General features: G+C 37.4%; 1 protein-coding gene across 2 annotated transcripts in view; it reads right to left on the bottom strand.

Annotated features, from left to right (window-relative positions):
• The window catches only part of plekha6 (pleckstrin homology domain containing, family A member 6), a 91,105-nt gene that overhangs the window by 14,121 nt on the left and 64,102 nt on the right, over window positions 1-12,882 (bottom strand). Inside the window, exons 13-24 of one of the 2 annotated variants that reach the window (XM_059329833.1) lie at window positions 11,675-11,755; window positions 10,298-10,447; window positions 8,993-9,088; window positions 7,711-7,822; window positions 7,482-7,621; window positions 5,600-5,767; window positions 4,267-4,333; window positions 3,763-3,866; window positions 2,922-3,080; window positions 1,905-2,057; window positions 1,299-1,432; window positions 76-224 (exon numbers count right to left, since the gene is read on the bottom strand). In XM_059329833.1, the coding sequence (XP_059185816.1) occupies window positions 76-224; window positions 1,299-1,432; window positions 1,905-2,057; window positions 2,922-3,080; window positions 3,763-3,866; window positions 4,267-4,333; window positions 5,600-5,767; window positions 7,482-7,621; window positions 7,711-7,822; window positions 8,993-9,088; window positions 10,298-10,447; window positions 11,675-11,755 (1,513 nt within the window). The remainder of the gene's footprint in view (window positions 1-75; window positions 225-1,298; window positions 1,433-1,904; window positions 2,058-2,921; window positions 3,081-3,762; window positions 3,867-4,266; window positions 4,334-5,599; window positions 5,768-7,481; window positions 7,622-7,710; window positions 7,823-8,992; window positions 9,089-10,297; window positions 10,448-11,674; window positions 11,756-12,882) is intronic. The other variant, XM_059329835.1, reaches the window with a different exon arrangement.

Below are 12,882 nucleotides of genomic sequence, written 5' to 3'. Positions count from 1 at the left end.
TTAATGGTCTGATAATGGTTTGAGGTGTCTGTGACATGGTGATGGTGGCTGTGCAGCTGTGTGCTGCGTCCTCACCAGAGAGAATGCGGCTGCGACGAGAGGCTTCAGCAGCCAGAGCACAGGAGATCTCTATACGCTTCTCCTGCTCCTGCAACTGCTGCTGGGAGTTGACCGGAGCTCCGCCCTCCACCGGGCCGTCCAGAAGAGGAACCATGTTCTGCAAACTGTCGGTAGGGGACGTGAAAGGGGACGCACACACAGAAGAAGAAAAAAAGTTTGTTAGTCAGAGATCAGATATGCTACATCTGACAAATATAGTGCAATAGCATCTGGATGTGAGGATTTTTGGTGTAATATCTGAATCTGATCTTTGCGTAGAATATTGCTAAAATGAGCAGTAATCTCGAAAGCAGCAATAGCAATTAAAGACGAGCTATTATACTCATTTACAGGTTCATATACTTTTAGTTTGGATTTCTACTAAAACATGTTTATATGCTTTCATGTGAAAAAACAAAACAAAAACAAAAAACATTTCTCAGACAGTTCTGTTCTAACCAGTCTGCTGTGATTGGTCAGCGTTTCCAGGTCCTTGCATCTACACTTTCATCTCCTCTGCAGCTCGCTGCAACCAATGGGGGGACTGTACTACTGTACACATTTTCTACAGTGACAATCACCAATAAAAGAGCCCGACCAATTACACACAAAAAAATTGGAGTGACATTTACTTAAAAAAAGCTAGGCAAGTTTTTCCACACAGAAAGTGTTTGTAATCTTTACTCAGGCTGTTTCTAAATTAATATTTATTTAATAGAACCACTTATTTTTTTTATTAAAATACACAAGTAAATTGCAGATTCACTCATGTCCCTCAATTACACTTTACTTGGAAATATCAACTAATTAGCCAATGAACTGGTTTAGTGAATATTACTTGGAACGAATGATTCAATTTACATACAAAACACATAAGGACACATAATAACAAACAATCACTAAGTAACGCACTACATTAAAAACTGCTATTTTGAAGAAAAAACACTGAATTTGTATTTCTTTGTAGAATTTATATAGATGTTTGAAATAATAATTACAGGGCGAAAAACATTTTTTTTTCAGTGCAATATTAAAGGGAAAAATTCACTGATGACCGATATTTCTTTATTTATTCATAGTTTAAAGAAAAATCAGCACTTTTTGTTGTAAAGAAAGGAGCAAGAAAAACATACTGCAGTGGACCAATAGGTATGGGTTTATACTACCTTTAAACATAGTGAATATGAGTCAAAACCTACTTTGATTTGGCAATGAGGGTCTTGATTCTCTCCAGTTTCTTCTGTTTGGCCTTCTGTTCCTCCGGGCTAAGAGGAGTGTTATTCTCCTCATCCAGGTAGCGCTCCGGGATCAGAACCTTGTCAGGAGTCATCAGCTAGAACAAATGCACCTAAATAAATATGGATCCACACACATATTGCCTACAACCACACAAACACAGTGATACACCAATGTGTAACAGTGGATGACTTTTTAGGGCTCTCACACTGTAAAAAAATAACTGTTGTTTTTACGGTAAAAAAACGTCAGCTGTGGTTGCCAGAACTTAAGTGTAATAAATACGGTGCAACTTTTATAATAATAAAAGTAATATTACGGTAAAATTATACTAGCACTGTTGATTTTTCATGTTTAAGATTGTCATTTTATTCCACATTTTACCATAAAAAATAGAAAGTTTTTCAATCAACTTGTTCATTTGTATGATTTTCTTTGCCTGCTGTCAGTAAACTTGCCTGATTTTAACATTTTTACTTTTTACTGACTTGTGACATGTGCATGATGTGAGAAAATTGAACAGAATGAGAGGAGAACGAGGGAGCAATGCATCAGCTGAATGATCTCACGTCTTTGCTGATGTCCAGGTTGTAGGGTTCTGGTTCAGATGTTAACCGTCTCAGGCGAGCAATTTCTTCCCGCGGTGACTCCTGCCCTGGGCCTCGAACCGCTGCCTCTAGGTCTTTTATATCAATCTCATGAGCTGTCAGTCGCCTACGAATCTGTCCACACACACACACACACACACACACACACACACACACACACAGATACAATCAAATCTTCTGTCAGTATTAAAAGAAAAACTTATTTTCTTAGCATCTTTAGAATCTATACTGAGCCTGACATCACCAGACTAAATTGCCCCTCCTTGGTTTCGGCAATTAATTGTTTCAGATCTGCCACTCTGCACTGTCTCCTTGACTTTTGCCCCATGCCAGAAATGGATTTACACTATTCTGCCCAACAAAGCCTAACTACAGTAACTAGCAAAAGGTAAAACTGAGAAAAACTGCTTTAAAGTTTTTTAACGTGTTTTAACTGGCCAGCCAAATTGGTTATATGTAGATAAGTGATATGACACTTATTTCTACATGCATTGATGATGTCAAAAATCATGATTTATTTCACCTTTGACCCCAAAAACATAGATACTGCAATCTGGTTTTGCCGTAGAAGGTTCTAATAGTAATGATAAACAGAGTGCAGTAACTACAATGTTGTTGTCTTTTTCAGCTTTCATATTTAGTTTTCAGTAAATAAACATTTTCAAATTGATTTTGTTATAAGTGTATTTAAAAGTGTTTAACAACTCTATTCAAAGATTTGTGTATTTTAGACTTAATATTATAAAGTAATGTTATATTTTGGTCTTAACATCATTTTATCTCACTTTTTACTTCATCACTATCTAGATAATAATTTTCCTTTCAAATAAACGTATAATTTGTATTAATTTTATGTTTAAATTAGTATATATATCCAACACAGATGGTGGTAAGTGCAATTACTGCTTGGTTTTGAGTTGGATTTTGTGGTTTTTATTTTTTTAATAATGGCGAGGACCATCACATGGTTGATCATACCACTTTGTAGTTGGCTGGAGACTGGCCACCAGAGAGGTTTAGACTCCGCCTCTTGTCCCTCACAGAGCTGCTCTGGTTGCGTCGGATTCGCTCGTTCTGCTCCTCCACGCTCATCTTGGACTTCAGCTCTGCAGGAAAAACTGCGCTCTTTGGACGCTCCTGTGACAGGGATGTGGCACAGAAACACGCTTTCATTTATGCAAGATTTCAGTCCTTGTCTTGTTGGAAGTAAGCAGTGTCTTTGGAAAAAGTTGGTCAGATAATACATAAAGACAGACAACACCAAGTGAGATGGAAAGAAGTTCAAGTTCTTTCTCACAGACAGAAGCTATTATATGGTCTGACTTGGCAACCCAAGCAAACCAACATAATGTGTGGAATTCCCAAAGGTTCAATCTAAAGCCTAAAAGCCACTGTTCCATCTTAATCATTGCATATTTGGCATGGTATCGGTATCGGAAAAACTCTCATTGTATCTATGATTTGTCTATTAATGTTGTATACTATGATTGTTGTTTACAATACACAATGTAAAGCTCACTGAATTGCCATTGCATATTAAATGCTGAATAATGTTGGTGAATGATTATGGTGAATTACTATTTTAAAATTTTTGGCCCAATATCTTTTTGACTTTACCTTGTGCTTGGAACTACACTGTGCTTTTTATCTTTAGATAGCACATAGCTCTTGCATGATAAGATATGGGTAATTCTATCTATAATCATTCTTTGATAACAGGATATTAAATTCATCATCACAAGGAAAGGTCATGCACTGATCATGGTCAAAACATATCTGAATATCACTATCTCATGTGTCATAGTTGAGGTTGACATACCCTTGAGATTCCATTGGAAACTCTGCCATTATGGCGGGACACTCCAACAGAGCTGTTGTGTGATTCATCTGTGGGGGACTTTGTTCTCGGAGGGACAATGCCAACTGTGAAGGAACACAAGAGTTTAGTTCGGAACCATGGTACAGAAGAGAAACCTGAACTCTCAGAGATAACACTACAAGGTGATACATACATAATTTGTCAGTTTCAGTTGATTTAATGATACAGTCACAGTTTTTCAAATGTATCTTTTTGGTGCTTTGAGCAACACAAGCCAAGTGCCATCTAGTTCCATTATATTCGAGAGAAAGCAGACATCTCTCCAGCTGATATCTTCAACACTGGGCAACACACCAAAACAATCATAACAGATAAGAGGAAATGTGTGTTTTTGATTGGGGAGTGAACTGTCGCTTGAATTGCTAGATTATGGTCATCAGCTTAGACAGGATCAGTAGCATTATTACATGGGAACTTGAGCATAGCTTTTTTTTTTCTTTTTACCTTTATTCATGGTGGATTGTCTGTCCTGGTCCTGCATGTCACTGCTGTTGTGTTCTCCATATTTGGACTGCAAGGCAGAGGATAGATATATTTGTTTTTTTAGCAATGTTAAACCTGAATGAGGTGACTAATCCAAAGCTGCTGATTAAACACAATGCTTCAATACATTAGCAACACATCACTTGCAGACACACACTGCAAAAAAGTGTGTCTAAAAACAAGATAAAAACACTAAATCTGAGGGAAATGATCTTGCTACATGGACAGATAATTTCACATGTTGAACGCTTAAAATAAGAAATGAACTCTTAAAACAACATAAATTAAAGCTGCAAGCAGCAATGAACTGGCCCGAGCAGAGTACACTGCAAATTATTTGTTTCTTACCAAGATAAAAAAAACTTTAGATTTAGAAGTGTTAGATAATTGATGTTGTTTTAAGTTAATTTCTTATTTTAAGCGTTCAACATGCTTATTTTGAGATTTAATAATCTTAATTTAAGGAATCTTGTCAAGTGAAATTATCTGTCCATGCAGCAAGATCATTTTCCTCAGATTTAGTGTTTTTCCTGTTTTTAGACACACCTTTTTTGCAGTGCAGTAATGACTCCATCACACAAGCACGTGAGACTGTGGCATTTCACAATAAAATCTCCTGTTGCATCTTTACATTGCTGAGAACCTGAGAGTCTGATATGGTTTCTTATTTCTACTGGAATAGAAACTTCTCCACAAAACAGATGCAACATGGTGATGCCTTGAATTATCTGTGTCCTGTAAGAGAGGTGGGAGGTGGGAGTGGTCACTACAATGCTGCAAGCATCACCTCCATGAGTGAATGACTTCCACTATGCTGCTTCTTGGTGGAACTATGCATTAACTAAAATGACTACATCACCAGCAGACACTACACAAAACAGCACATGGAGAGTTTGTCAGATGATAAGTGGATGTTGAGAACTCTTGGCAAAAGAATGCCTCCGTAGCAAAGCACCTGCAGAGCATTTTGAGCAAAAAATATATGGTTTAGTTAAAAAAAAATGACATGTCTTATTAGAGCATGCATCTTATATGGCTTTGACTGGCAGAGGCATTAAAAGGAGCAAAGGGAGAGCAACCACACAAGACAAAGAGGCGGAGATGGAGACACAGAGGGGGAATCAGAGGCAATGGAAGGAGTGTTCAAACAAATGGAGGTTTGGAAAGAACATATATAAATTTGGACGGATGAATGATTTCTGGCGGTTATGGATAATGTGTTAAAAGATGACATTGGACAAGAGTAAGGACTGGGTGATGGGAGGGCAGGACAGGGCCAGAAACACCCAAATACCTTTCTGATGTGAGAATCTTCACCATCAAGGTAACCATCATCGATGCCCAAGCTGCGTAGCCAGGCGGTGCTGTCAAAGGGTAAGGGAGGGACGGAGGGAGGGAAGGTGGAGGAGGGCTCCAAAGGGTAATAGGACTTAGGGAGAGGAGGCCTTGGGGGAACACTTTCCTAGATCACCATGAGGGCGGAAGGGAGGGAGGAAGGAAGGAGACAAAGGATAGGTGGAAGAGAGAGTGCTGCACATCAGGAGGAGTGATAATAAGCCAGGCAAAGTGCAGAGCAGAAAGGACTCATGGGAAAAATTCTGTGGAATGTGGTCTTTATCCAATGTTAAGAAGTTAGATGTGAAAATCCCCAGATGGCCAATGAAATACCTGACCCAACAGCTAATGTGAAGTCACAAATTCAAGTCTCTAAAAGGCTCTATTAAACAGCCATGACTGTAAGATATTTGTCACCTAAAATAGAAGTGTGAAGAGGGCCAATGTGGCAGCATTGCTTTGCTAAGGAACAGATGAGGTTGGAGTTGGCATTGAAAGGGTAAGGCCAGTCAATGCTGTCTAAGAGAGAACTTGCACCGGAGCAGATAGTCCAAATTGTATCAGTTCAACTTGTATCATATTCAAGTACCAAACCAGAGTCAAATAACTAGCTAATTATTCATACCATGTAGGGTTTTATGAAAGATTGACACTTATGCCTTTAACAGCACAAATAACGCTTAACGTACTGAACTGTAGTCAATACATCAGGGTTAAATGCAAATACTTTCTTCACCATGAGATCCCTGTAAAGCAGTTAAAGAATGTGCTACCAATAGCTTCATTAATGGGGACAGAAATTGTGTCTTGATTACCTAGCAATCTAGCAATTGCATTGTATTTTTTTCATGATATGACCGAATATATTGTCCATTCATTTCCAATATTACAAAGTTTAACAGATTGCAGGTGGAATTTTTAGTATCAATTATGACGTGGTGGATCATTTTCTTTTACAGATTGGTCTGCTTGAAAACTTTATCTGAGAGATTACTGGGTGGGTCAGACTGTGTTACGACACAGGCTACTGGAGCAATGCTAAGTTCCCCTTGATTATTGGGGTAAGTTAGTGGCCTAGCAACTGGACCAGCAGGACGTGATGACCGAGAAGCTAGTTGATGATTGAGCTCCGTTTCATGGAATGAAGATGTATAAAGATCTGGGCTGTGGCTGTAGTGTAATGATAAAACATCGGACTGATATGAGTCCTGGAGGAGATGGATCTGGGATTCAGGCAAAGACAAGCGTTTGCTGGGGGAAAGGTCACCATGGTAACCTGCTGAGAAGTGATATGGATGGGAATCTGGATAGACATCTTTTCTGAGGCCAACTCTGACATCTTGGCTGCAAACCTGTGAGGTTAACCAACTAACTTCCTGAAGGTCTGAGTGGGTTTCGACTGTCTCTGAATGCTCAACAGTATATTTGGAGTCCTGACATTTTAATTGGAGAAAACTGATCTGTTCTCCTGCTCTGGCTTTGGCTGGATTTATAGATTGGTCGATGTTGGTTCTGCAGTTTTGGTCTGTTTCCTCTATCACAGGGTCTAATCTACCCAAGGACTCCCCAAGGCTTTTGAAAGCTAGAGAGAGCTGAGGAAAGGTGTGTTCATGGGTTTCACAACCATAGTAATTTAGATTTTCAGCATGCACGCTTGTGTCAGGCTCCCTGTAACTTTTGGGTCTACACCTGGGCTTTGGGTCTGTTTTGAAATGAGGCACTATGCATGACTTAGGACGGGGTTTAGGGCTTGTTTTTTTATGCACTTCAGGGTTGGTTCTAGAGTCAGAGCATGGTTTTGGACTGGGGTTGGTCCCTGGCTGGGAGTGTCCGGTGCTTACCTCCGGGCCCAGCTGTTTGGTGGGGGAGGCGTGGGAGCCGGGCACTGGGGAGAAGGGGCTGAGTGGACTGGTGAGGCTTACTGAGCTCAGGGGACTGGCTGGACTATTGGTGCTAAAGGAGCCTGATGCACCGCTGGCCACTGTAGAAGAAAAAGAGAGACTCCTGATGAAAAACACTGGTATTTTCAAAAACGTCATACTCATTTATTTTTCATGGGTCGTGTGTTACCTCTGTGCTTGGCTGTGTCAGTGCCTCTGGATGAGTTATTCTTGTGGAGCCCCTCTAACACATCCTGGACTCTCCAAAACTCTTTCTGGATGTGCCTACGAACCAGTTCACTCTGCAAAAAGCCAGGACAGAAAAAAATGACATGAACGAGGGAGCTAAACTACTGAAGAAACACGTTGAACTGTTGAAAGTGATGTCTATGGGTTATCAATGAGGATTATCCAGAGTAACAGGAACTTTGTTTCTATTAGGAAATGTTGCTGTGAAACAACGTCAATGTATTTTTTAAAATTCTGTAAATTAAATAAAAACTAGAGCTCAATACCATGGAGCTAAGTGGAAAAGAAAAATCTAACTAAATCAAAATTCAAATCAATAATACTTTATTTATCCCCGAGGGGAAATTCAGTACAGGAAACAGGAAGAGAAAAGGAAATTTAAAGTAAAAATACTCAGATGGTGATATATATATATATATACATACATATGTACATATACGGTAACACTTTACAATAACCAACTAAGTGATGTTTATAGATGATTTATAAACCAGTTATTAACCATTTACAAAGTGCTATACATATTTAATCTTTAAATGTTTTCAACCAATTTCTTAAAGGTATATGAATAATTTCAAAATCATTAACATACTTTATATGGTGTTAAAATGTTATAATGAGTGCAACGAAAACTATTAATAAACTATTAATTATAATTTAATTGTTTGTTAATGGTAAAGTAACTATAAACTTACATTAATATACCAACTATTTGCCATATATAAATGATTTAGTTAGTTAAACATTAATAAATGATGTATTTACCATTCTAAATGGCCTATATACAATTTATAAATGATGATCAAACATTAATAAACTATCTGTTTACCATTTATAAATGATGGTTATTGTAAAGTGTACATACCTTCACTCGAGATCTCTAGATTTAAAAGAAGAGCTTGAAAACATGCTGTACAACTACAAAAATGAAAGAATGCTTGCTTACGCATTAAAAGGAACAAGATTCAAATTATTGTTGCTCGCTGATAAGATTATATCTCAGCCTGTCTCAGGTGTTTTATTTTTGTTTTGTTTTTTGTTTTTTTTCATGAAATCTATGTCATGATTGCATTTCTTAAATCAATGACTGGTAAATGGCTGACTGCTTATAAGTTTCTCTGTTAGTTTCTTAGACTTGATAGTTTTCAGATAAACATTTGCAAACAAGTTTTCCATCTCCTGTGTAAATGACAGCTGGGCTTAAAAGACAAACAGCTCTTCACCTGCCCTCCTGCATTCAGCTGCTCCCACAGATCTCCATGAATGGCGTTGGCCTCATCCTCTAATGCTTCAAACTCCATACGGGTGGTGGTTAAAGCCTAAGAGAGGTACAAATAAATCCAGTCATACTCAGAGAACACTTCTAACACCAGTGACAAACAAAAAACCCCAAAACATGTCCTTCTGATAAAATTATTTGATTCTCAGAATGAATTGAGTATAAATGAAAAACTAAGATCTAAATAATATTATCTAAAATATTTAAATTAAAGTTAGCCTTATTTTGATACAACCTTGATTTTGCACTTGAGCCGTCCTTCTTGTTCACTATTGAACATTTTTTGTCACAAAATGTAGTGTTTAGATCTGATGATGTGCAACTTTGGGAGAAACAGCTTTATAACAGACGAACATGGATGTACCAGTAATGTAAAGTATACTGTCCACTGCTATATATGCATAGACAACACAACATTATGTAAGACAAGTAAGGGTTAAACAAAGAAGCTCTAATTCCACAAGCGTGGCCTGTGGACCAATGGTGGCCCCCTATGCATTGTACAACCCCAATTTGTAAAGTTGGGACTTTGTCTAAAACGTAAATAAAACACAATGCAATACCTTGCTAATCATGTTTGACATATGTTAAATTGAAAGCTGCACAAAGAGAAGTAAAGTTTATGTTCAAACTGGTAAACTTTTGATTTATGAATGTACAATCTGAATTTGATGTATTCTGTTTTCATTTACGTTTTACAAAGCATCAGGGTTCAGGGATCAGAGTTGCATATTAATCTTCAGCTGTCCATTCTAATACTTTCAGTGGCTTAATTTTAATACACTACTCGGCTACTGTGTCAAACTGTGCATCTTATAGAAAGCCAATGGTCGGTTGTCATCAGTGCTCGTCTAGAGCTAGCGGTTCAACAACTGAACGACTCGCGGCTGCATATTGTTCCGTGGACATTTAATCACATGCTGGTTCCCTAAATAAGCTCTCTGTCATCAGAACTATGAACACCCCTGCTCTAAGAGATCTACTACTACACACAGTTTGAGTAACAACTCTAAAAGTTTAGACAAACAATAGTGAAAATACTGAGTCAGCATTGCCACAACTAGAGACTTGTTCAGTTTTGTATCACACGATTCACAAATGACCTGATGACTAAAACTGCATTATAAATGACAGGATTAATTGTCAAAGAAAGACTTCATTTGTAAACATCTCTTTTCCAAAATACAAATACAGAAGGTAATCTTTTCTAATTGCATTATAGGCCCTGATTTGTTATGCATAATCTTACACTGGAGGCCTGGGAGAGCTCCCCTCTGATGTTGATGAGCTGGTTCTGCAGGGTTTCCTTTTTGAACAGCAGCTTTTCCATGGCCAAAGGCTGATTATGGTACAGCTCCATCTCCTGATGAGTTGCTACCAGTGCTTCCTCTAGGCTGTCCTGGGAACAGCAAGCATGACAAGCAAGAAAGGAAGAGTTCAGTGTAAAAAAAACCCAGTGGAAACAAAGACATATTCCAGTTTATTATACAAATTGTCACTAGAAAAAAATCTTATCTTATTATTATTATTATTATTATAATGTGTGAATTTCGGACATATAACAATAGCTTTTTTTAAACATAGCTACTCACAGTTTCTGATAGGAAAGTGTTAAGGTGTGCATGCCACATATATTGAATCTTAACATGTTATTACAACACACTGTATATGCCAATTACACATGGCCTATTGTAGACCAGTGGTTCTCAACCTTTTTTCAGTGATGTACCTCCTGTGAAATATTTTTTCAGCCAAGTACCCCCTAACCAGAGCAAAGCATATTGGGTTGGAAAAAAAAGACTTAAAAACAGAGTGCTGTGCCATCAGATTTATTAAACTTTGGAACTGATAAACACATACAAAAAAAAAAAAAACCTATTTCAAACATTTTAAATGTTAATAACCCATGACTAAATGTATTGCTAACATTTCTCATCTCTAAAATGTAGTGATTCAAACTAATGTAGTAAAAACAGTGAGCATATAACCATTTAAAACTATAACTGCTACGCTTCAACCACGACTCCATCTTTGAGTTTTCAAGTGATTAACAGGTGATGCCAGGTTGCTCTTTTTGGATGAGGATTGGTAGATTATAATGTCAATCTACTGTCTCTACTAAGTGGGTCACTTTGCGCCAATGTTAGTCTACCAATGTTAATCCACCAGTGACCCACTTTGTAGAGTAATGATTGACATTACAATCTACCAATCCTCATCCAATCTTCCAAAAGGAGCCACCAGTCACGTCAAAGGTCTGGAGAAGGTGGCTATTTGCCGTTTCCATGGTTTCGTTCACCGCTATGTAGAGACTTATAAAGTCCATACAAAGTAAAGCATATTAAGATCAACTCATATACAACAACTTACTTACTTACGACTAATAAGCAATAATTCTGAGGTTATTGAGGGAAAACTCTTAGTTAATGTCTTACTGGTTGTATAATAAGGCCATGCAGAATAAGGCATTAATAACTACTTAATAATGACTAATTAAGAGCCCAAAATGTTAATTATTTGCATGCTAATAAGCAACTAATTAATGTTGAATATGCGTTCCCTGGTCTAAAAGTGTTACCAAAAAATCTTTTAAACACATAGTATAATACTGTGAACAATGATGTACCTTGTCCATTCGCAGTCTGTGCACAACTGCCTCGTGATCTTTTAGAATTCGGTTCTGCTCACACAGTCGACCCAAGAGTTTCTGTGTCAGACAGGACAGCAGGTGTTGGTTACCACATATTCTGCATGTCATACACCATGTAGAAAAAAATCACAATAAAGAGATATTGTACAAAATATTTCTGTGTTAAGGCCAAAAGTATATAGAGACAGCTGAACATATGAGAAAGCCGAACATGTCAGACAATTACTCTAAGATGTATCATGTGAAATCTACACCACTTTGAAGAACAATGATCTCATATAAGAAACACACCTCTTCTTTTCATGAAAAATATAATTAAAAATGAAGCATACTTTAATTTAACTTCTTTAAGGAAAACTTTGGAAACACATCTTTCATTTTTAGAACAATACCTAAAGGCAATTAATGCTCCCTTTTTTATAAGAAAGAGAAAATTCTCTTGATACTTTATGGTAAAAGTGCTGGCAGGTAAAGTACAATTTTAAACTAAAAGTAACTCCCTCATTGACAAAAATAAAAATAATAATCTGCTGACCAAAATATAATGACTTAAGGCTATGTGACTCAGTACAAGCCAGACATTCATCCATCGTTTGTCCTTACTAATAATAATAATAATTATTTCCTGTGCTGAGCTCACTACATTGTATAGCTCATTCTCTATATGTCATTCTTCTTTCTGTGTCCAGTTTGAAACTCTCTGCAGTCACTCGATATGTTCATGTTTTGATCGTCTAGATATTTCATAGAACATAGTAAGACAATCAAATTCATGAAAACTGTTTTGCTCAGAATGGATTTAATGTTGTTACTTCATTTCAGTGGTCTCCATCTCTGCCACTGTAGAGATTAGAGCAAAACCAGCAGTGTTACTCCTGTGACTGTATCAACCATAAGAACCACATTCAGTTCAATACTATTGATGTGATTTGTGTCCAATATTCATATTGATCTGTATGAATCTTCAGCCCGTCAGAAGGTTTCTTTGATGACTTTTTTGTTGGTTTGTTTTCTTAAGTGCATCTGTTTTGGTCTATATTTTATTTATTGTCTCCCTGTTTTTGGAGTCAGCTCTTAATCTCATTGTACACGTGTATAGTGACAAATAAAGGCATTCTATTCTAAATGTCCCCAGCATTGACATATTTGGATTGTGAGAGGATTCAATCATTTTTGACAAGATT

Source organism: Centropristis striata, chromosome 3 (assembly GCF_030273125.1).
Source record: "Centropristis striata isolate RG_2023a ecotype Rhode Island chromosome 3, C.striata_1.0, whole genome shotgun sequence".
Classification (NCBI taxonomy): domain Eukaryota; kingdom Metazoa; phylum Chordata; class Actinopteri; order Perciformes; family Serranidae; genus Centropristis; species Centropristis striata.
Note: the sequence above shows the minus strand (reverse complement) of the source record. Positions and strands in the feature narration are given on the sequence as shown.